Raw genomic sequence first — 25,963 nt, 5'->3', positions numbered from 1 at the left:
TTCCGGTTGAACCACTCATATGTCTATTGGGATACTGCGATAAGTCTATTTATACCTCCTCTATTGGTAACACTATAAGAGGCACACTTTTTGTTGCCCGTAGACAGATTTCTCTTAAGTGGACCTCTCCTTACCCACCGACCGTATCCGAGTGGATTTTAGATCTCAATAGGATTATTCTTTTGAAAAACATACATACTCCCTAAAGTTAACTAGCAGACAACCATGTACATGTAGAAAGATAGGCGGGAAGAGTAAACTATGGAGGGAACTAGTAGTGTGGGAATGTAGGGTATCCTGCAATCTCGTGTGACCAGATATGATGTGAATTACAAAAGGGATCCTTACTACAGCTTCAATTTGCATATTGTATATGTCAAATTATTGGAAAATAAATGCAGACACAAAATAAAAAAAAAAGGATGTAATAAAGGGGCACAAACATGGTAAACACACACGTGCAAGGTGAAAGTTAACTAGGGGCCAACCATGTGCATGTAGAAGGATAGGAGGAAAGAGGAAATTAGGGAGGGAACTAGTAGTGTAGAGTAAGGTGGGAATGTAGGGTAGCATATAGAATAGAAGCAAACCAAAAGAAATACAGGTGAACACAAGTCCAAAGTAATACAGACACAAAAGCAAAGTTTCAGCTGATCAAGCACCCACCCACCCCTCCTCCTCAGCCAATCAGAAGAAGCTTTTTCGGTTTTTAAAACATTAAATCTTTCTGTGACTGGCTCAGCAGTTCTCAGCCCAACTTGTTTTTGTTCTGGGAATGGGATGGAAAGTCCTCATACTGCTGGCAGAATACAGTTCTGTATACTGTATGCAGGGATGCTACATACTGTTTATACAGCGCTGACAGATGTTACATGCATTAGTGAAAGAAATCATTTATTTGGACCAGTTTGCCCATGAACTACTTAAATGTAAATGTAATCTGGAGTTTAAATCATAGGGTCACCTTGAAGGTCCAGGATAAAATGTCGGAGTTGGGTTAAGAAACAAAGTAGAACTACGATCAAACTAAAAAATCTATTATGTGATGTACATTGACCATACCAGTTAGACTGAACTATTCACCAGGACCCCCTGGAACATTTTACAAAAATCTGTTGGAACGGCCAGTTGGACCATCGAGTATGCACAGTCCCCTTGTTTTACTACATGTTGATCATGCCAGCAAGCCTTATTTAAAAAAAAAAAAAAAATTACAGGACAAGCTGTACAGTAAAAGTGGCAGCAAATCATTTACCCCTGACAGGGATTCTTACTTACAATGTTCAACTTTTATTTAATAAAATCTTTAAACCAAAAAGGAAAAAAAGTTTTTCTAACAGCTTAAAAGGCATCAGCTGGAGTTAAGTGATTACCAAATTAAAACCTAACTAAGGCTACTTTCACACTGGGGTGGTGTGCGCATTGGCGGTGAAGCGATGTTATTTTTAGCGGTGCTTTACCGTTGTTTTTGCGGCGCTATTCGCCCGCTAGCTGGGCACTTTTAACCCCCACTAGCGGCCGAAAAAGGGTTAAAACCGCCTGCAAAGCACCGCTGCAGCAGCTCTGCCCATTGATTTCAGAATTTAGAAGCAGAATTCAGATGGACTTGTGTCAGGTCACCTGTGGCCAGGTAACAAGTGCACCCCGTTGGGGTCAGGGATGCACCACAGGGTAGTGAACCCTTTAGTCGACTGCTGCGAACAGAGAGGAAGCGTGAGCCCAAGATTCCCCAGGGCGCGGAGTCTAAGACCCAGCTTTGTGTTCACCAGAGCGTCTGGTGGTGAGGATGGCCTTTGCCGCAGCTGGATCCAGGTCGCGACCCCTGGGGTCCCCAAGGTCACGCTCCGCAGGGAGAGAGTGGAAGCAGCAACCAGGACAAGCGATAGTGATGGGTAAGACGAGGTCGGGGCAACAGGCAGACAAGGGTAATCAAGGAACAGGCCAAGGGTCAGGGAAACAAGCAAACAGGAGAAGTCAGAGACGAGCCAAAGTCGGTACACAGAAAAGTAAACTAGCACACGGCAGACAGGAACAAGCTACAAACAAAGGTTGAACAGCACCGCAGACTAGCAGTGCAGTGGTTAATATAGGCTTCCTGGGATGGCCTGGGTGGAGCCATCCAGGGAGGAAGATGATAAAAAAGACAGCCAGAAAGAGGGTCAGGCCTCTAATGAACACATGGAGACAGGTAAACTGCCAGACTTTATTGCATATCGATGACACCTTGTTAGCAGGCTGGCCCCTCTGCTTCAATCCAGCGGGGTCCAGCTCAGCCAAGGGGTCAAGTAATTTGGTATCTGCAGTAGGAGTGCAGTGGCTATGGTGAAGCCAGAAATCTCTAGTATCAACTTGGTAGAAGAACCATTATGATTTTGTTGGCGAGTTCTAAATGAGCTGGATATCTCCAGCACCCTTCTAGAAATTGTTGGAGGGTGTGGGAGAGACTGGGCAACGCTTTTACATAATTTCCTAAAGCATACCTAAACCTAAAATCAAAAATGACTATCTTCAGTATAATGGACACTGGTGAAATAAGATGCTATGACATCCCCTATATCAGAAAGGTAACAGAAGCAAAAGTAAATCACTGACATGCAAACACCTGGAAAGCAGGATGCAGGTGGAGTAGACTTGTTATTGATACCAAACTGATGTACCAGAAATAAGTGTACCAGCAAAAGCACTGTTCCCTAGCTCTTTCCCAGCAAATGCTTGACAACACAGCTCTATCCTATCAAAACTGACCAATTGTTCAATTTTTCACACACATGCTAAAAAGCGCATTACTGATTTTAAAAACCATCAAAAAATCCCCCTGAACTGAATATTTTTGAAAGCAGAGGACTGATCAATTAAAAAAAGGATGGACACTATTTTTCATATTGCCAATAACTCCATAAAGAGATTAGACTGTGACAAAGCAATTTCTGCAGTGCAGAGCAAGTGCCAAATTGCATTGTATCACACCAATTTGTATAAGGCACATTACACGAATGATCGCTTATCCCAGTGCAATGTTGTGGAAGGGCCATTCACCTTTCAATGATTTTTATACAATAATTTATATTTTTCATGTTTATACTTGATGTTGTCAGTTCTAGTATTGTGCACTTGAAAATTCCTCCTTATGGGGCCATCAGAATAGACCTCTGGTGATACCTTGCCTCCTCTGCCATAAGCCCATGCTAAACTATGGATAATGATACTTGCTGCTTATCTGGGGGGGGGGGGGGGGCCTTTTCTGGCATGAAGAAATTATGAGGGTTTCAAATCCATCTGATATCACTTCTACATAAGAGAAAAGCGATCTATCAATCAAAAATAAGCTTACAGCTACTATTACGGTCTTGTGCTTCTTTACAAGCTCCTTCTCTCCTTCTACAATGTACCATGATTGGCAGTTAGGATTGAAGGCCTTTCAAAGTAGTATCCTGTGTCATTTGCAAAGGAATTGATACAGTATGTAACTTATGGAATAAATATTACAGTGTTCTTAGCTAAAAACTACAATGTTCTAGCTGAAAAATGCATAATGCTTTACTCATCGACAATCCAGACAAGTCTTTTTTAGAAGTACTCAAAATTGTGACAAAGGGCCATTCATGCAAGGTGGAAAATACACCAAATTGCTCATGGAAACACAAGGACTGGTGTGCAGAACAGTGACAGCAGGTGCTCTCCTTAACCACTTTGCCTATCACATCTGTTTACCCCCGTGGACCAGAGCAATGTTTACATTTCAGCTATGGATCGGTTTATTCAGCAATAATTTCATTACTCAAGATAACAAGGTTATACATATATATATATATATATATATATATATATATATATATATTATTTTTTTTTTTAAGGACAAAAAAAAGCTTTATTTTTAGGATATTGTCTTGCAATAATGATTTGTTTTTTTGCAATCCTTAGGCCCCGTACACACGACCGGATCTGTCCGCTGGGATTTATCCGCGGATCAGTACCAGCAGATAGAATCCGGTCGAGTGTACGGCCTAGCGGACATTTTTCGGCGGAGATTTCTCCAGTCGACGGTTTTCAAGCGGATAAAAATTTCTTAGCATGCTAAGAAATCTATCCGCTGGAAACCTGTCCGTTGGACTGATCCGGTCGTCTGTACAGACTCACCGGATAAGTCCAAGCGATCCCCATCCCTCGCATGCGTCAAAGTGATTCGACACATGCGTGGAAGTATTTACCTTCCAGGGTCGCGCACGTCGCCGCGTCATCGTCGTGGTGACGGCGCGGCACGTCACCGCGTATGTTTTCCGCAGGGATTTTGATCTGATGGTGTGTACAGCCCATCAGATCAAAATCGGGAGCAGAAATGTCCGCTGGAAACGGTCCGGCGGACCGTTTCCAACGGATATCCTCTCGTCTGTACGAGGCCTTAGACAAAAAAAAATGCAAGAAAAGCTAAACAAAATGCATTTTTTGAGCAGTGCCAGTTTAAAAATAGTGTTACTGCACATAAAATGTGCACATTTTATTCTGTAATTTGTCATGTTTAACCACTTACTGCGCACTTAAATTTTCAGCTTTCAGCGCTGACGCGTTTTTAATGACAGTTGCGCGGTCATACAACGATGTACCCAAATTACATTTTTATAATTTTTTCACACAATTAGAGATTTATTTTGATGGTATTTAACCACTTGCCAACTGCAATGTCCTCCCAGAATCGCACTTCCGCACGCCCCCTGGGGCGCACACACGGGAAAACCGGCATCACGGATCACAAAGTAAATGACAGTGGCCATTTACCACTTGATTGCTTCGTCAAATGACGGATCGATCACATGTAAACAAACCAGCATGATGTCCAGTTCCTCTCTCCCCTCTCTGTACAGTGTGAGAGGAGAGGGGGAGAGGTCAAGTGACAACTACAGCCTCAGCCATCCCTCCATACTCAGTCATCTCGCCATCCATACTCAGCCATCCCGCCACTCATACTTAGTCATCCCGCCATCCATACTCGGCAATACTCATCCATCTCTCCATGCTCAGCCATCCCATCCACCCCCAGCCATACTCAGCCGTTCCCAGCCATACTTGGCAATACCCAGCCATACTCGGCGATACTCAGTGAGTCGGTAAAAGCACTGGAGGGTGGCGGGACGTCAGAACAGTCGCTATGATCATTCTTATGGTGTAGGGAATCACCGGCTGAAAATCACCTGCTGCTTCGTCCAGTAGAGACATTACTGGACGAAGCAGCAGAGGAGGACTTGCGCATGCTCTGAAACGCATCGTGGCTCCATGCTCTCTTCCTGTCCACCTGACGTCACACGCCAGTCCACGAGTCTCCGGTTTAGCCGCCACTTCCATCAACGGATATAGCCGGCTTCTCCCCGGCTCCGAGCGGCTATCGCAGCCTGAATCTGAGGACACCTCTGGATGCATCCTCTGGATGCAACCCTATACCAACGGGGACATTGTTACTCTCCCGTCCTGAGCATCGCTTCATTTACTCTTATGTAAGTGTTGGATATACTAATTTGTTATTTCATTAAAACAGATCACTCAGAGGCGCTTTTTCTGTTTGTTTTTTCTCCATGTATATCCTGAGCTGGCTTCGCTTAGGGAAGAGCTGCCCTGAGTACCTGTCAGTTATCCTTATTGGCATTGAAGAGCCATTCACATTAACCATATAGTACATTTTATGGACTGGAAAACTTGTCTTTGGAGTTTTTGTCTTTTGGACTGCTTATTTGCTAAATACACAATTTTGTGTTTGTAGTTCTCTATTTTTATATATATCTTACCCATGATTTTCTATGCAGACATCCTGAGCGCTGTTACCCATTGCAATTTCAAGAAATGAGATAGGCCGTTAGTTTTCAGAGATTGGCACCATAGCTAGTGGACTCTATAACTTTCACAAAGACCAAATAATATACACAGATTTGGGTTATTTTTACCAAAGATATGTAGCAGTATACATTTTGGCCAAAATGTATGAAGAAAAATGACTAATTTGCAAAATTAGATGGGGACAGATAAGGCGGTACTGATGGGCACAGATAAGGCTGCACTGATGGCCACTGATAAGATGGCACTGATGGGTGGCACTCATGGGCACTGATAGGCGTTACTGATAGGGGCACTGGTAGGCGACACTGACAGGTGGCACTGTGGGCACTGATCGGTGGCACTGTGGGCACTGGTAGGCGGCACCGACAGGTGGCACAGATGAGCAGGCGGCTGATCTCCTTGATCGGGACCAATGTCCCTCTGACAGCCGCCAGTGATTGGCTTTTTTTTCTCCTCATGCTATCACGTGATTACCGGCTCTGTTTACATCATAAGATCAGCTGTCAGCCAACTGAACTGACAGCTGATCACGTGGTAAGGGGTCGGGATCAACCCCTTACGCCGATCTGTGATCAGCCGAGTCTCACAGACTCGCTGATCACAGAGCGCGCACCCTAAAGGGGCGCGCAGGCCACTCGAGCACGGGAGGACGTCCATGGACACCCTCCTGGCAAATTAGATCCACGCTGTAGCCGTCTTTCGGCTATAGTGCAGATCTGAAGTAGTTAAAAGGACACAAAAATTATGATTCTTGCACAAAATGATTTATAAATTAAATAAAAGTTGGGGAACTTTTTTTAACAGGAAATGTGTAAATATATGTTAAATATATGTATATAGATTGTACTAAAGGAACCCTGGACAAATAAGTATCTGAACATATTCACAATATCACTATCGGTTATAAGCAAGTGCCTGTGCACTTTAAATGCAAACATAACAAGTTTGAAGTTTTGGGAGGTGGGTAGGACCTATTCGTCATGGAGGGGCTCTTAAACAGTAAAGGATCTGTTCAAATGTGAAACAAAGTGTATTTTTTTTTTAACTAATACTTTAAGCCCCAATGGGATGAACATTGAGCTAGACCTAAAGGGATGACTAATGTGCTTAAATTATATAAATAATTTAAGCACATTAGTCATCCCTTTAGGTCTAGCTCAATGTTCATCCCATTGGGGCTTAAAGTATTAGTTAAAAAAAAAATACACTTTGTTTCACATTTGAACAGATCCTTTACTGTTTAAGAGCCCCTCCATGACGAATAGGTCCTACCCACCTCCCAAAACTTCAAACTTGTTATATATATATATATATATATATATATATATATCCTTTTAATTAGTTTTAATATTTATGTTTTTTTAGGATTAGTCTATTTTTTAATATTTAGAATGTGACTATGTTGACTGTCATATTATGCGTTTATTACTATGTTTACCTCATTGTATTATATATCGGGATGTATGTGGATTAGTAGTATTCTAATTTTAAACATTTATATTATCACAATGGACGATTACTCTTTAATTTGAGGATGTAGAACTTTAAAAACACTAATATATTGCCATACCAATCTGATCCTGTTTCGATCACGGATACCCCATTAACAGCATACTTTGGCTAACTACCCATTGTGCCCGAGTTTTATGTTAACCCTGCTGGATATGGTCGGCAATGCATTCTAGGTAGTTAGTTTTACACATTATAACACTAGTTTAAATTAGAGACAATTAGTGATGGCTTTGGGATACTATTGAGATATTGGAGGATGCTTGGTCTAGCATATAACTCTGGGTGTTGTTTATGTTTATAAGAACAAAGAGATAGGGATTACGAAGGCATGCATAATTAAGCACACACGGGGTTAAAGGTTTTTGGTGAGTGCTGGCCTATACGAATGAGCAGTGGAGTAGCAAAGCTGCGCCCTCTGATGAAGTCTTCTACGAAATGCATTAGGGCATGACCATTCGATCAATCTGTAGCGACATGGCTGTGCCTCTCAACCTGGGAACCACCTTGTTAGTTTCAATGGAAGGGTGGCGAGAGCTGCGCTCGCAGTCTGATGTTATTGGAGGATATTACACGCTTTTGAATGTTTTTTTAGTGCAATAGATTGAGGGGGGTTTATTGATTAAAATTATCCTAACAGTATCACACTATGTGAGTGTCTCTTTTATGGTGGCGAGTTGATATAGATGAAGAGTTTGACCTTCAACAGACCACGAGATAAAGAGATATGAGATTGTATATGGCTTGGCTTTTGCTGGGATCCAGTGAGTCGTTACCCATTGGGGGGTTTTATCACAAAGTGTGGTGGATGGAAACTGGGATTATTACAACAATCTCTTGCCATTCAACTCAGATTGTGAACAGGCTCACAGCTTTCATACTCATCAACTGTCAAAGAAGGACTTTTTTAGATGTTGATCTGAATGTCGATCAATTAGCGCTGCTAATGTTTGTATTTGCCTTTTGGAAGTTCAAGCATATGTGTATAGTTATTTCATCTGTTATAGTAGCGGCTCTGGAGGTATTGATACATGTGCGCTGGGAGGAATTGATTATTTGATTTCAATTGTGTTTTATATGTTAAATATGTAAAATATTAACAAAAAAACATATCATTTTTTTAAAATTAATACAGTATCTCACAAAAGTGAGTACACTGTCACATTTTTGTAAATAGGTTATATCTTTTCATTTGACAACACTGAAGAAATTACACTTTGATACAATTTAAAGTACTGAGTGTACAGCTTGTATAACTGTGTCATTTTGCTGTCCCCTCGAAATAACTCAACACACAGCCATTAATGTCTAAACCACTGCCAAAAAAAGTAAGTACTCCCCTAAGTCCAAATTGGGCCCAATTAGCCATTTTCCCTCCCCGGTGTCATCGGAATCGTTAGTGCTACGAGGTCTCAGGTGTGAATGGGGAGCAGGTGTGTTAAATTTGGTGTTATTGCTCTCATGCCCTGTACACACGGCCCAGAATCTCGTCAGAAAAAAAAACAGTTTTTCCTGACGAGATTGTTGGCAAGAATTTCTGCCGGTCGAGTGTACAGACACTCCATTCAAAAGAACCGCCGTTCTTTTGAATGGCACGAATGCGGTAACGTCATTGACTACGTTGAGCATGCGCTCGTCACATTCGATGCCGTCGCCGCCATCTTGCTACACCCTACCTATGCTTTGGAAGCCACTGCGCATGCGTCAAAGTCATTTCGAGAATGGGCGGGTTTCCATGGAGAAGCAAGTATACACACGCTCGGGTTTCTCATGTTCTCTATTTTTCTCGTCTAGATTCTGGGCAGTTTTCTTGATGAGAAACCTCAAAGCCTCATATACACGCACGGTTTACTCAGCAAGAAAGCTATGCCAGCAGTTTTCTTGCTGGTTTTTGCAGAGAAAACTGAGCGTGTGTACGAGGCTTTACTCTCTCATACTGGTCACTTTAAGTTTAATATGGCACCTTATGGCAAAGAACTCTGTGGATCTGCAAAAAAAAAAAATTGTTGCTCTACATGAAAAGACGGCCTAGGCTATAAAAAGATTGCCAAGTCCCTGAAACTGAGCTGTAGCAAGGTGGCAAAGACTATAAAGCGGTTTAGCAAGACAGGTTTTACTCAGAACAGGTCTCGCTATTGTTGACCAAAGAAGTTTAGTGCACGTGCTCAGCTTCATACTCACCCATCATTAGCATTGCTCTGGCACACACAGCAGAGAGTGCAGAAGGGACACCAGCATATGACCTTCTCGGAAGTTTTGAATGGGGAAGATAGTGTAGTAAGCATCTCTCTTCGACCCAGTGCAGTTTAGTGACATGTAAGTATTACTTGACAGAGTTGCTTAAAAGCTGAACTCCAGCCTTACCGTCAAGTCTTTCAGTTGTATACGCACTGTTCCTGTACAGAAATTGCTTACTATGACTTCTCACAGTTTCTCACGGGTTCCTAGCTGGAGGATATCCAGCATTATCAAGCCCTTTAATCCCCAGTCTTACTTTCTACGATCTGTCCCTTTCTTTATTTGTGATGTGCACCGTTTACAAATGTTTTTTTTAAAGTTATACTGTGTCTTATTTAGCACACATACTAACTGCAGCAGTCACCAGAAGTTTCAGTATTTTTATGTAATATATCAAACACTTAGAGCACTGTTTATCTGAGGCACAGAACAATTTTAATTTTATATGTGGGGGTTATTTTGGACAGTCTGCAAGCAAATACAGCCTGCCAAGAAATGCCTACCACACCAGACATACATTCGGTTATCAAGGCATTTTATTTTTGCATAACTCCTCCCAAAAGTCAGGCCTCAACTTGCAGAAGGTCTGAGGGCCCTTGAGAGAGTACTGAGGCATGGTGATGTAATGTTTTAAAGAAGCTATGTACAGGGCCCACAGCCATGAAATGCCTGCATGGCACAGAGACCCAATGATGAACCCGGCGGGTTTTGGCAGTTTTCCTATGGAAAAAACTGCGATGGAGCATACACACGGCCAGGATTCCCGGCCAAAGCGCCATCGCAGTTTTCCTGTCGGGAAAACCGGCCGTGTGTAGGGGAAAGACTGCCCGAGCAGGTTCTCGGCTTTCCCCTCGAGATTTCCGACAGGAATCTTTCCCATCGGAAATCCTGCACGTGTGTATGGGGCAACAGTTGTGGATATGACCCAGCAGTCACACATATGACCCATAGTAGAGGCTGCTGAAGTGCACTGCGGGGCTGCCCTGTGTATGTGCATGTAAAAAAGTGTTTATTGGAGCTGATCTTGGGGTGTCCCACACACACAGTATTTACCACAACACAAAAGGGGCAGCTTCCATAAAAATACAGCCAATTATTTGTGCATGAGCCATCACCAATCTGAGGTCAATCCAAAGGTGCTGTGCTCTAAGCATTTAGCAGGAATGCAAAACACGCAAATTAAACTTACACTTGATAATGAAATATATTTTAACACAATGTCACGAATACTAGGTTCTCTGCACCAGACCTATTGTCGTGTGACAACCGAGTAGGAGTAAAGCTTGCCCCAAAATATATTCAGCCATTAAAAAGTATTACCCACAGTATATATTAAACTTTCTTGCTAGGCAGCTCTATCATTTACAAATTAAATACATGATGTACTGTAAAAAAAAAAAAAATTAAAACATATACAGATACAAATCAGAAAGAACATTTAGCTTTATGTATCAATTCTTAGTAAAAAAAAAAAAATAGAAGAAAAAGGTTCTAAAGCCTTATGCCCCGTACACACCATCACTTTATGTGATGAAAAAAAACGACATTTTCTGTGAAGTAAAAAATGACGTTTTTGAAACTTCAATTTTCAAAGACGAAGTTGCCTACACACCATCGTTTTTCTCACAATGTTCTAGCAAAGTGAGGTTACGTTCTCACCACTTTTTCCATTGAAGCTTGCTTCATAAGTAGCTTCTGGGCATGCGCGGATGAAAAAACGTCGTTTTAAAACAACGTTTTTGCTACACACGGTCAATTTCTGTGAAGTAAAAGTTGACGTTTTGAAAAACGACACATAAAATTGAAGCATGCTTCAATTTTTTTTGGTCGTTTTTTAGAAGACATAAAACGACATTTTCCCCCACACACGGTCAATTAAAGTGACGTTTTTAAAAACGTCATTTTTTTTCATCACATAAAACGACCGTGTGTACGCGGCATTAAGGTTTTTCACCTTAATGTATTCGATGTATTAAGGTGGAAAAAAAATTCTTTGCTGCAAAAGACCCTCTTATACTTACCTGAGCCCGATCCCTCGCCGTAGTTTCCCTCCTCCGTGAGTCAATCGCTCCCGCTGCTGTGCCGAGCGAGTGGGGTGGCAGGCCTGAGCTGCCCGCTCTGTGTCAATACATGCAGACAGGACGGCATGGTAGAGAGCAGACACAGGTATCCCCATAAAATGCAGCACTGGGTGGGGGGGAAGGAGAAGCTTGGAGCCCAGGGGGGATCTCAGAAGATGATAGGGGCTCCTCTGAGCAAAACCATTGCACAGAACTGGTGAGCATAACACGTTTCTTATTTACATTTTTTTTTTATAAAGCTTTAATGTCGCTTTAACTTGTACCTTTTTCAATACCTAATGTAAACATTTAATAGAAATAAATTGGAAATAAAATAGTACCATTACTTGTTACAGGTAAACTCTCCATTGTCATGCACATGAAAACCACAATTAATAGAATATTGTGATTGGATTGATATTTTCTACAGCAAATACATCTAAACAAATGTAAGTAGAAATAGAATTACACAATACTCTGAAGGTTATGATATGTCCTTTTATACAATACCGGTTTCTTACAATTTTCGAGTTAAAAATAAATAAAAAATCATAATGGCCATTATTGCAAAATCATCCACTGTGCTGGTTTAGACTTAGAGGGTTTAAGGTTATATCCAGAAATTATAATAATGTACCCTGGGGTTGACAGCATGTTTCAAAAGACATATCAGTGATTAACAATATGTTCAAAATAGACCCTTCTCCATGACACTTTCATTAGAACCAAAAATACTGAAACTGCAGTTCGATCACTGTAAATGTTCCAAAATGTATATTAAAAAAAAAAAAATGTACAGTACTTTAGGCGGATGTGTAAAAATGTACATCGTATAGTAATCAACACCTATAGTGCATTGTACAAAAGTATTCTGTCGCTGAAAACAAATACGAGTGTTATTTCCTATCCCAGCAGAATGCAGGTGTCTTCTGTACATGACTGTGACCTATGACCTTGCCATGAACTGAACATTTTAACTAAGATTGCACTGTGAAATCTGCTACAAATTTCCATGACAAATATCCATGGCAAGTTATTGCTTTTCAGCATGCCTACTTAAAGTCTGGGTTATTGCCAAGAATTATAAAACAACATAGGACATACAAGATAAGGGATTTTAAACCTCTCAATGAAAAATTGTGAAAATGTTAACCCAATAAGACTTCCCAATAATTTAGCAAAAAGGACTTCTATATTGCACTCTTAAAGCCCCTGACAGCAAAAGCAGAGACGAGTTGTCACTAACCAAGACTTAAAGTGCAAGTCCATGAAAAAATGAAAATTCCTGCATCTATAGACCCCATGGATCTAACACTAACCTCTCTATCCCTGTAAAGCAAAAATGGAAGCCGATCTGACCCGCTACGACCCAATCTCCAGTGGCAGAAGCTCTGCAGAAGACACAGACGACAGCGGCTGTGAAATGAATTGGAAGTGACTTACTATGGGGTTTCTGTTGTCGTCCGTGTCCTCTGCACCAGCCACTACAGTGAAGCCACGACTGACAGCTCAGCATAGAATACGGTTGGAGCAGGTTGGTCTCAGCCCAGTACTGCGATCAGTAATTAGCTATGCCTGGTAGGCACAGCTGGTAAGAGATTGCACTGCGATGTGCCCCTGGGGCAGAGCACAAGAAGCAGTTCTGGGAGGATATATGGGTACATCCTCCTGGAACAAGTGAGCAGGAAGGCAGGAAGCAGTTAGAGTTTTCAAATTACAAAATGTCAGGTAAGAAAGAAAAACTGAAAGCAATTAAGCGCAGTCAGCGTATAAGACAAAAAAAAATATATACAGCACTTTAAAATTGAACAAAGACAGGGTGTGGTACCCATATAAGGTATTTGAGGCGAGTACAGGTAGAAGAGTGGGGATAAATTCCCAACTCCCACCACAGACATCCATAAAATTCTTCTATAATGAATTTCAAAAGATACAGGGTTAATCTGCCACATCACATAGCCCACAATATTGGGCCAATCACCGGTCATGGTTATGAAAGGAAACACAAAAAAAAAAGTTGCAGTCCGAGGCCTGAAGTGTAAAGCCATGCCAGGAGTCCCCTTGATGCTCTGGCTCCTCATGAGACAGGATCCCTTGAGCACAAGGGGTTTACCCCCTACAGCTGACTAATAGGGATTTGTAGTCCAAAGGTTCAGCTCAACTAGCAAGGTCTTTAGGGGTCTCCAAACTATGGCCCTCCAGTTGTTCAGGAACTACAATTTCCATCATTTTTTGAAAATGTTTTATTTTTCTGATTTGAAGAAGTGAGGATATCTTCCATAGATTTAGTTAATTTTACAACAGGTTCCTAAAAATGCATCCAGTCTAATTTTATTTCAGCGCTCATAAATTATGACGAGCATTGGTGTGAACTGAAACAATAAGACATAATCAAACTTGCTTGTTTTTGCATTGGTGTGAACAAGCCCTACAATCTGAGTTTGATTTTACTATTTTTACTATTTTCGGAGACTTCCTATTCGTTAGTGATTTCACACTGTATATTGAACAACCAAAAAGAAAGTTAAGGAAAGAGTGGGGGTATTTACTAATTTTACAGGAAAAGTTGACATCTTCAGAGCTTAACCACTTAAGACCCGGACCATTATGCAGGTTAAGGACCTTGCCCCTTTTTGTAATTCGGCACTGCGTTGCTTTAACTGACAATTGCGCGGTCGTGCGACGTGGCTCCCAAAACACAATTGGCGTCCTTTTTTCCCACAAATAGAGCTTTCTTTTGGTGGTATTTGATCACCTCTGCGGTTTTTATTTTTTGCGCTATAAACAAAAATAAAGCGACAATTTTGAAAAAAATTCTATATTTTTTACTTTTTGCTATAATAAATATCCCCCAAAATATATGAAAACAAGTTTTTTTCCCCTCAGTTTAGGCCGATACGTATTCTTCTACCTATTTTTGGTAAAAAAAAAAAAAAAATCGCAATAAGCGTTTATCAATTGGTTTGCGCTAAATTTATAGCGTTTACAAAATAGGGGATAGTTTTATTGCATTTTTATTAATAATTTTTTTTTTACTACTAATGGCGGCGATCAGCGATTTTTTTCGTGACTGTGACTTTATGGCGGACACTTTTGACACATTTTTGGGACCATTGTCATTTTCACAGCAAAAAGTGCTATAAAAATGCATTGTTTACCACTAGTGGGCGCTGTAGGGGTTAAGTGTGACCTCATATGTGTTTCTAACTGTAGGGGGGCAGGGCTGGACGTGTGACATCATTGATCATCTTTCCCTATATCAGGGAACAGACGATCAATGTCATTGCCAAAAACGAAGAACAGACACACACCTCTCCCCGTTGTTCAGCTCAGGTGACCGATCGCGGGACACCGGCGGCGATCGGGTCCGTGGGTCCTGCGGGCGCGGTCACGGAGCTTCGGACCGAGTGGTGAGCGGGTCGCCGGCAGCGCTCTCGCGACCCCACGGCTGGGCTTAAAGAGACACGTACAGGTACGTGATTGTGCCCAGCCGTACCATTCTGCCGACGTATATCGGCGTAAAGGGGTCCTTGAGTGGTTAAAGAGTAACTCCACTTTTGTTGACAAAAAAACATTCCCCTCTGAATGGTCTATGTACATTGCAAGGATTTTTACAAACTTTGTTTCAGATTCCTACCTTTTGTTTTTCTGAAGATAGTTATTTTTTGTCTATGTCAATGTGCAAAGTGAACCTGTATGTGAGTGATTGGCTTGGCATTTTTCATCACATACTCAATTTAAATTACCCAATTTTGTGACAGTTTTTCTTTAGCCACAGAAGTAAAAAAAAAAAAAAAAAAGAAAAGAAAAGCTGACAATAGACAAGAGTAGAAGTAAAAGTAGCAGTAGTAATAAAGAAATGAAGTTCCTACTGCATAAGTGTTACTGCCTGTGCTGTTCTACTTTCGGTCTGCGAGGTCCACAGGCTAAAGTGCAATCCACATTTGAGGCCTAGCTCCCTCTCCACATGACCAACTGTTGGAAGCTCAAAGATTTTAAAGCGGAGGTTCACCCTAAAAACATGTATATACCAATACATACAGCATACTTCCGACATGTACAGTGTGCTGTTTTTTTTTTTCACTGTACATTCCGTATTATTGTTCTTTTTCACCCGACTTCCGGGTTCTCACTCCCGCGGGAGTAGGCGTTCATATGCAGCGACCCAATGTCACCTGGGACTTAGCCCAGATGATGGACGTGCTTGATAAAAACTTCCCCCCGGCAGATAAGGCGCGTCACGAGTTTCCGAAAATAGCCGAACTGGGAGTCGGCTCTATGGGGCGCCTGCGCACAGACTAGGAGCCATGTAGAGCTGACTGCGCAGGCGCCTATTGCGTTAAAAAGTCCTTGCCCTTTCCATATACGCAGCAGCTGAAAAAAAATCATGGATGTGAACATGTCCCATAGGAAAACATGTAAATGAACTGCAAAAAGCACCAAAAAACAGAGGTGCAAACCAGGCCTGAGATGTTTAGTAACATAATGGGGTTAAAAAAACTAAAATAAGTACAAAAAGAGCAAATAATTCGCTACTGTAAGGGGTTCATTTTTTTTTACTGTGGGACAGTGAAAGTAATATTTACAGTAGCGATTTGCTTTTTTGTACTATAAAAAGGCACATTTTTGTTTTTTTAACCCCATTATGTTACTGGCCGATTAATCAATTATGAAAATTGTAAACGATTAATTTCATAATCAATTAGTTGTCGATTAATCGATTAGTTGTTTCAGCCCTAGTTGGGATGCTTTTCTTCAGAAAGGGAAGCTGGTCAGAGTTGATGGGAAGATCAATGGAGTCAAATACAGGGCAATCTTAAAAGAAAACCTGTTAGAGTCTGCAAAAGACTTGAGACTGGGGCGGAAGTTCACCTTCTATCAGGACAATGCCCCTAAACATACAGCCAGAGCTACAATGGAATGGTTTAGATCAAAGCATATTCATGTGTTAAAATGGATAAGTCAAAGTCCAGACCTAATTCCAATTGAGAATCTGTGGCAAGACTTTGCTGTTCACAGATGCTCTCCATCCAATCTGAGAGAGCTTGAACTATAGTACAAAGAAGAATGGGCAAAAATGTTGCTCTAGATGTGCAAAGCTGGTAGAGACATCCCCAAAACGACTTGCAGCTGTAATTGCAGCAAAAGGTGGTTCTACAAAGTATTGACTCAGGGGGGCTGAATACAAATGCACACCACACTTTTCAGATAATTGTATAAAAATTCTAAAACATTTATAATTTTCCTTTTCACTTCACAATTACGTACCACTTTGTGTTAGTCTATCACATAAAATACATGTTTTTGGTTGCAACATGACAAAATGTGTAACATTTCAAGGGGTGTGAATACTTTTTTATGGCACTGTATTTGACAATAGATCATTCCTAATGTACTCCCATTTTCTGATGCTCGAAAATGAAACCACAGTACAAATACTCCCTAAAAGGTGCCATTTTGGAAAGTAGACAGTCCAAGGGGTATTTAGTAAGAGTTTTTGACGACACGACGTAGGGAGAAGCGGCGTGCTGACGTCACCTCTACACAAGAGAGTCCCGGAGTGAACGGGCTGTGTTAGCCGGCCGGCTATACAATTTTCACATGCGATTTTTTATCTTCACAGTGTAAGTGCAATTTTAACCAATTTATATATGAAATGTTTACTGGATTACGCTATGTTGGCCTTTCTTTCCTTCCTCACCTGGCTATGATCATACATGACTGCTTGTGAGTGGTTGGGGAACGATTTATCGCGGAAGAAACGACATCCAGTCGCATAGACCCTTAGGCCGGGTTATAGGCCATACATCTACAGAAGATCTCTAGTTGGGATCTTCATCTTCGGTAAGAGGCAGTTATATAGAAGGTGGAGGATTTCTTTCCTATTACATCACTTTTCCTTGGTTTGCTCTGGTTTGAAGTCACCAACTTACCTATGGGAGGACTGTACATCTTTTGCCTTTTTTGATCATCATCTGATGTGTTTTTTTGAAAAACAGAACATTCACTTGTTCATTTTGTATTTGGACACATTAGAATTTATTGCAAATAGGGATACCTGTTTTGTGTTACGATATCAGGAATATCAACAATATATGCATTCACTTACTTGGTTATATTGGTTTTCTTGGATATTTTCATGTTCATTTGCGCAGCTTGTTTTTTATATATGAATAATTTTTCACAATTTTTTTACATACGGTCACAAGTGCAGTATGGTGTCATCATATAACTGGTGTTGTGGCGATCAGGGACACGGACTGCTGACAGTATGAAATATATATATATAATTTTTTTTATATAGTTTTTACATGCTGTGACCAAGGAAGTCCAGTGTTAGCATAGTAACACTGTACCAAAATATATATTCGGTCATTCTGACAACAATTGTCTGCCGGACATGTTTTGTCGGACAATACGACCGTCTGTATGCTCCATCGGACAATTGTTGTCGGAATTTCCGACAACAAATGTTGGCTGTGGATGCTCTCAAATTGTCCGACAAACATATGTTCTGTCGGATCATCCGATCATGTGTACACAAATCCATCAGACAAAAATCAAAAGTACAAACACGCATGCTCCGAAACCAATGATAAACATCAGACAACAATAGCAGAAGTTGACCAAAGGGTGCCGGTAAAGAGCTGAAAAACCATGTGGTTTGGTGTAGGTTGGCTGAAAATGTTCTGCCGTGTGTAAGCATACCAAGTTCACGGTCAACTCCCCGTCGCACAAAAATCCATGGAAAAGTCAGATGGAAGTACAATCGTGTGCATGTGGCTTTATAAGCAACAATTTGTTATGAATGAATTCGTTCACATCAGTGTGTATTGTTGTGATTAGCCATAACTAATCACATGGTACTGATGGGCTGTGTTTGGTCCTGTCTGTACCATGTGATCAGTGTGACCAATGACAGCGAGCAACACAATAGTACACAATGAATGGCTATGAATGGAAGCCATCCATTGCGTACAATTGCCATGTGGTCTGCTGTGATTGTTCACAGCAATCACATGGTACTGGCAGCGTCCAGGTACACTGATCTGTCATACGCCGTGTCCAGGAGACATCATATGATGTCCATCCAGACCTGGAGGCTAGAGATGCACCAAAATTTTGGCAGCCAAAACATATGAGGTGAAAATGGTGTTATCGGCATTTTGCCTATAAGAGAAAATGCACATGATTTTTCCACCGGTCCTCTGACTAAAAAAAAAAACGGAAAAACAGGTGCGTTATTGATTAGTTCTTGCTGAATTTTTAATGACTTTCAAACGGAAGGTGCGTTTTTTTTTTTACTGACCAAAAAAGCAGGATTTTTAACACCACAATGGAAGTACAACGGACCATACATGAAATTTAAAAGGGATACATTTTCTTGAACTTTTCTTGCGCTAAAGGTGCCAATAATGGCCGACAATAACGTCATATTCATTTAAATTCACAGTATTCATTAAAAAGTTGAATATAATACAATTAAATATAAAAAAAATGTTAAACTGTCATTTTCCGCCAAGTGCATCAGGCATTTTTGGCTTTGGCACCAAAATTTCCATTCGGTGCACCTCTACTGGAGGCAGTTAGAGGGGAACTTAACTCACCTAAACAGCGATGTCTTGTCCCTCCACGCCCTCTTGAGCCCCGTACACACGATCGGAATTTCCGATGGAAAAAGTCAGACTGACTTTTTCCATCGGAAATTCCGACCGTGTGTATGACCCATCGGAAATTCTAATGAATTCCATCAGAGTTTAGCTAGAGAACATGTTCTCTTTTGCTCCGATGGAATTCCGTCGGAATTCAGATGTTAGTTTGGCTGGGAAAAAGCCAGATCGTGTGCACGGGGCATAACACAAATGCTAAAAACTTTATTTATATTTGCAAGGCAGCACTTCTAGGTTTCCAGCCTAGGCCAGACACTGCTGTCTTCTGAGATTGCTACAGCACAGCTATCCCAGGAGCCAGTGTGTTACTAAGCCACAGATATCCGCACATGTGCAAAAATGCAGTGGGGCACTAAAGTGGCCATCTACCAGAAGTTAGTGGCATTTGTGTGCATGCATAGAAATCTGCCCCACAGGTGCAAACACGCCGCCAGTCTCTACTAGCTCCCAAATGTCTTTTTTTCTTTCCTTACTAATGGTACAAATCAGAGGTGGGGTGATTTAAGAACGAACGGTTAAATTCCACTAAGTTGCAAGTTTTCAAGTGTAAGCAACAAACCTAATAAAACATAACCCCTAAATCACTAAAAGATAACCCCAAATGATTGCAGAGAATCACACACTTACTTTTTTGCCCAAAGCCCATCGTTATTTTCTTACTTTATGAAAGAATTTCATTAAATCAAGATATTGTTGTTTTTAATTATCCATTAAATGGCATTTGGACCAAACATTGAACAGGAAGTTGCATCTACTTGCCCTTTGGAAATGCTGTGCAATAGTGAAATGTTATGGAAATGATTACGCAAATAATTAGTTATTGAAAACTAGTAAGGAGACCTATTTCTCATGATAATATTCTAGCAAACTTTTCTGCTAAAATAAAAGTAGTGCAGATCCGCACGTACCTGTACTCTGGAATTAGGCCATAATTCTGCCTGACATAAATTCAGAGCAGCTTATCTCTGGAGCTTTGACCTGCTGACACTATATTCAATCTTCAAGTAAATGCTGACCCGAGGGGCTGCCAGCTTCCCCATCAAGATTCCTACACCACAGATGGAATAGGAACCCACTGCTGAACTTTGTGCTCGTTCAGCTTCCTGGCACAGTTACCTTGCACAGCAGCTACATTTATACCAAGGACTGCAGTTATCATATGATTTATATTACTAATATCCTAACCATCCCTGTCCTCTTTTGCCAACATACACATTATGGATTTTTTTCGTCATCCTTTTTTCACGCCTGCACCTGTAAGAATACTCTGTCACGAAGTGCTAAAAGCACACAGAAATGCCAAGGATATTATTAAGTGTAACGACAGCTCACTACCAACCTCTTGTGTTCAATCAGTAATAACAAAACTTTGCTCTCTGAAGTAAAGACACCGCTGTAATCAACAGGATACACATTACTATTTTAAGTCAGAACAGAGAGGAGTACAGTTTAAACTGAAAAGTTGATAGCACAATGGTTCTAATACACCCAATGGTATTAAAACGACGACCCCCACCTGATGTCGTACCCTCCATGAGATCTGAAACATACTTTTTATTTTGATAGCGGAGGCGTTCCCCCTTTTTCCTCACTCGCTAACTATTAAACCAGGTGCCACCCACCCAAATGCTTTTTGATGTTCCCCCCCAAGATAACACACTGTACCTTGACATTTTTATATTGCCTTACAGGTCAAATGTTGCAGACAAGCTCTTTGTTACCCGCATTCTTAAATAAATAAATATATCACAAGCTGAACCAGTTGCACTATAAGTGTTAAAAAAACAACCCAAAGATTCCAATATTTCATATTTGTATTTGCATAAAACATGAGCTGCTGAGTAAGGGCTCTTTCACACGGGACGGATCAGTGATGATCCGCCCCGTGAATCCCCGCTGAGCCGGTGGATGACAGGGTGGTCCCCGCACACTGTGCAGGGACCGCCCTGTCTTTTCTCCGCTCTCCTCTATGGGGGGGGATAGGATGAACATGTACCATCTGTCCGTGTTCACCCAATCCGATCCACAGACAGATGGAAAAATAGGGTTTTCCTCCGTCTGCAGAATCGGATGATTGCGGAACCGGGTGAGATCAGGTGTCAGTGGATGTTCATCCACTGACTCCTGCAATCTCATAGGGACCAATGTATGTCCCTTTTTCATGCGTACACGGATAGATGAAAAAGCGGACATACGGTCCGCCCGTGTGAAAGAGCCCTTACTATCCTGATGCTGGATCTGTCTATTGCTGGAATCCAGATTGGATTTTTTTTGTCGTTTATTTTAGCCCTGAAAAATGTAAAACTATTTTCTTTTTTTTTCTGCCAGACAAATATGAAATATTGCATATGCATATATTATTCTTATGTAGCAAGCTGGCAGAGATTTGTACATGTTTTTTTCTAATTACCACGTATGGTAAAAAACATGTTTACAGCTCCTAATAGCTCAAGCTGAAATGGGAGCAACTCAAAGTGCTTCCTCCTGGGTGGCTTCAGCTGAGATTTTAATCAGAAAAAAACATGCCTCCAAGTAAGCTGCTTCTGCTGTCTCCTACTAATTATTAAATTTGCTTTTAAATTCAATGAGCGACACACATAATGCCGGTGTTTTCGAAAAGTAAAGTTAGGTTCTGCCTTACATACAGATTAACAGCTAGCCAAATAAATGAAGCACCATGCCCTGGACCGCATTAATGAACATAGGGCCAGATTCACGTAGAATCGTGGCGGCGTAACGTATCGTAGATACGTTACACCGCCGCAAGTTTTCATCGCAAGTGCCTGATTCACAAAGCACTTGCGATGAAAACTGCGCCGGCAGCCTCCGGTGCAAGGCGGGCCAATTCAAATGGGCGTGTGCCATTTAAATTAGGCGCGCTCCCGCGCCGGACCTACTGCGCATGCTCCGTTTCACAATTCCCGTCATGCTTTGCGCGCCGTGACGTCATTTTTTCGAACGGCGACGCGCGTAGCGTACTTCCGTATTCCCGGACGTGTTACGCAAACGACGTTAATTTTTAAATTTCGACGCGGGAACGACGGCCATACTTTAGACAGCAATACGATTGCTGACTAAAGTTAGGGCACCCAAAACGACGACTAAATTTGCGACGGGAAACTAGACTAGCGGCGACGTAGCGAACGCGAAAATCCGTCGTGGATCGCCGTAACTCCTAATTTGCATACCCGACGCTGGTTTACGGCGCGAACTCCCCCCAGCGGCGGCCGCGGTACTGCATCCTAAGATCCGACAGTGTAAAACAATTACACCTGTCGGATCTTATGGATATCTATGCGTAACTGATTCTATGAATCAGTCGCATAGATAGAAACAGAGATACGCCGTCGTATCCCCTTTGTGAATCTGGCCCATAGTTGGTGGAAATTTGCATTACTTATAGCAGGGTTCCCCCAGGGGTCCTGCTGCCATTGCATCAATTTTATATCTGACCATTAGTGGCTCCGCTGTTTCTCCCGCAGCTACTTCTAACTTGCTACCGATGGCCGAATTAACATCAGCCCAACACTAAGCTTATAGTTCTGGCTCCTGATGTCACATTGTAGGATGAGAAGAGTAGCTTATCTCTTCTTGGAGCAGAGCCTGTGTTAGGGCTTTACTTTCAGATACTAATGTTGTAGATTTCTCAGATCTTGCATCAAAGCAAAAAAACGTTTCTTCCAGTCACGTAAATATGGTTTGCCTGAATATAGCAGTGACCATGGTAATACAAGCCAGAGATTCAAACCTTACAAAATGTCTACTGATTTGCCAACTTCCTGTGGTGTTACTATTACTTTTATCTACCACTGCTCAAATTCATAACGTTAAGATTAGTAAGTATAAAGTGCAGCCCCAGAATTAATACAAATAAATGATCAAATACATTTTTAAACGTGTACCGTATATACTTGAGTATAAGCCGACCCGAATATAAGCCGAGGCACCTAATTTTACCACAAAAAAATGGAAAAACCATTCGACTCGAGTATAAGCCTAGGGTGTCCATCTGCATGCCTCACTGTGCCTCACTGTGTCCATGTGCATGCCTCACTGTGTCCATGCCTTGCTGTGCCCATGCCTCACTGTGCCCATGCCTGGCTGTGCCCATGATTTGCTGTGTCCATTACTAGACTGACGTTTAACAAGGGAGTCTATGGAAGGGGTGCCCGGCTTTGAAAAAAAAATAATTGGTGCTCCCCAGCCGTAGATCCCCTGGACAACAAACTTTGCACACTTATAGAGGATAAATGGGGCTACAAGTGTGCCAAGTTCAGTACTGGGTCCCCAAGGTCCGGGAGATCAGGTGCAAAAAGGTGACTCAAGTATAAGCCGAGGGGGGCATTTTTAGCACCAAAAAAACTCAGCTTATATTTGAGTATATACAGTAATTCATCCAAATACAGTGCCAAAACTGGTGAAGTTCATTCATTGATATATAAATAGTGATAAAAAGAATTCCACCAGTTCATATAAAGTATATAATGCAAATAAACTTCCACCAATAGCACTCACCAGAGGATACGGCTGCATAAAAATATAGCAATAAAAGCGCTTTATTATATAGACCCAGGTAAGCTTCCTTTTTTTTTTCAGGTATCGCCCCCTTTTAAGGCAACCAATGATCGGCTGTAAGACCACCATACAGGACATTACGGCAGGTAACCACAACTACTGTGCTGCCAGTTCCAGCAATGTCTCCTCTCTACTTCATACCCCATGGCTCTTTCTGATGCAAATCTTTGCATTCTGTTTTTATGTAGATTTTACACAGTACCCCATTTTTTTGGGACTTTGGGCTAGTAGGATCAAACATAAATGGCAGTGCTGTTAAATGGAATAAATAGCATATCTCCAGTAACACTCATAGATTGTCCAATCCTGGAAGTCAAACAGACTCCCCTTCTCTTAGATATACTTAAATGTACTAAAAAACAGCACTAGTGCTAAATCATAACTGTAATTCATTTAAAACATAGTGTGTATATGTGTTCTACCCACAAAATAATAAATGACTCTATAAATTAATCGTGCTAAACATATATATTGTGCAAAAAAACTCTTGGGTAATAATAAAATAAAAAAAAGGTTATATGAATGCAAATAAAAGTGCATAGATGAAACTGTCCAAATATGTGTTAAAAGCAGTTTCAAAATCTTGAACCACTATTCTTATAAAATGATTTCTATCAACCACCACACCAACACGTGAACCCACCACCAGCTGAATTAAAAGAGCTCACTGGAGGCATATGCTGGTAATGTTATAAACCAGCCAGTATGCGAATTGAATGCAGCTTTTCCCGCATCCAATTCACATGACAGGAGGGTGTGCCCGGCTCACAATGGAGCCTGTTCACACACCTTCAGGGCTGCTGCGGACCGGATTGCAGAAGGAGCCTCTTTAGCTCTGAATCAGGTGCCAATACTTCTCATTGAATGCAAGTGCTGTCTCTTGTGCCGATTTAAAAAAAATATATTACAATTAGGCATTAAGGACACAGACTGAATAAAAAATTGACACAAGGTTCTACTCTTCCCTGCAAATTAGGTTTTGAGCTTAGTTTGAACATAAAGGATAAAGGGGTAGAGATTACAGAATCATGGCAGCCAAAGAGGTTCTGAAGCCTTATTTCAGAACTGAAAAAGGCTATACCATTTAAAGAATAAAATGTAACGATTTACCCTTAACCAGAGCCAACAAAGTCCTTCTCTATTATTTTCTACAAAAGCAACTGCTTTCTAACTGGTTAGAGCACACAGGTTGGGGAAAAAAAGTTAGAGAACATTGCCATGTAGTAACATAATTCATCTCAATGAAACTCGCCAGCACCCTCTTGTGGCTATAACACATAACATCTTTGTAATAAGCTTTGATTCAGGAGGATGAAAGATAAAGGAGCCTCAATTATGAAACTTCAGCATGACTGTTATCAAGTGTGCCCTCTAGTGCATATTTAAAATTATGTCAAAGGTACAATGGGGTCCTGTCAGCTTTATGATGTTTCTGGATGTATAGAGGTTTTGTCAGATGCACGATAAGGTGTTGTCATATGTAGGATTGCGTTTGGTTTTGTTACAAAGCAAACCAAGGTTAAAATGGACACAAGATGTGTCATCAGATTCTTAATAGGGTTTTCCCAAATGCACAGTTATTTTACTTGAGTGCACTATGGCTTTCGGTCTGATCCAGGATGAGGTTTTGCCAACAGCAAGCTACAGTTTGGCTGGATGGTGTAGTTGTATACAGGACATCTCAATAATGAAAAGGTAGTGTTCTTTTATAATGTAATGGGTTGTTATAGCACTGCAAGCAAATGACGGTAATAAGATCAGTTCAGGCAGATAAGCTTACTAACCTTATTGTGTACAAGCACAATCCTAAGGCCTGGTTTAATAATTCCATATGCCATTAGAAGGTCTTGAACTTGTTTGAGCTCTGCTTTACATTTCTTGGTGGTGGAAAAATATTGTTTTCTTACTGGCAAGTTCTTGAACAAATGTAAGACTGTGACTGTAGTTCCTGAAGTAGATAAGAACAAGGAATATGAATGTATTATTCGGAATGATACTAAATTCAAAAAAAATACAGAGTAAACAAATAACTGTATGGCACCATTCAATATGTAGAAATCTAAAGGGATCAGCACATCCAAGTTCAAA

General features: G+C 41.2%; 1 protein-coding gene across 5 annotated transcripts in view; it reads right to left on the bottom strand.

Moving 5' to 3' along the window:
* The window catches only part of PMS1 (PMS1 homolog 1, mismatch repair system component), a 140,356-nt gene that overhangs the window by 76,036 nt on the left and 38,357 nt on the right, over positions 1–25,963 (bottom strand). For all 5 annotated transcript variants that reach the window (XM_040357157.1, XM_040357155.1, XM_040357159.1 and 2 more), the window contains exon 5: positions 25,660–25,823. In XM_040357157.1, the coding sequence (XP_040213091.1) occupies positions 25,660–25,823 (164 nt within the window). The remainder of the gene's footprint in view (positions 1–25,659; positions 25,824–25,963) is intronic.

Source organism: Rana temporaria, chromosome 6 (genome assembly GCF_905171775.1).
Source record: "Rana temporaria chromosome 6, aRanTem1.1, whole genome shotgun sequence".
NCBI lineage: Eukaryota > Metazoa > Chordata > Amphibia > Anura > Ranidae > Rana > Rana temporaria.
Note: the sequence above shows the minus strand (reverse complement) of the source record. Positions and strands in the feature narration are given on the sequence as shown.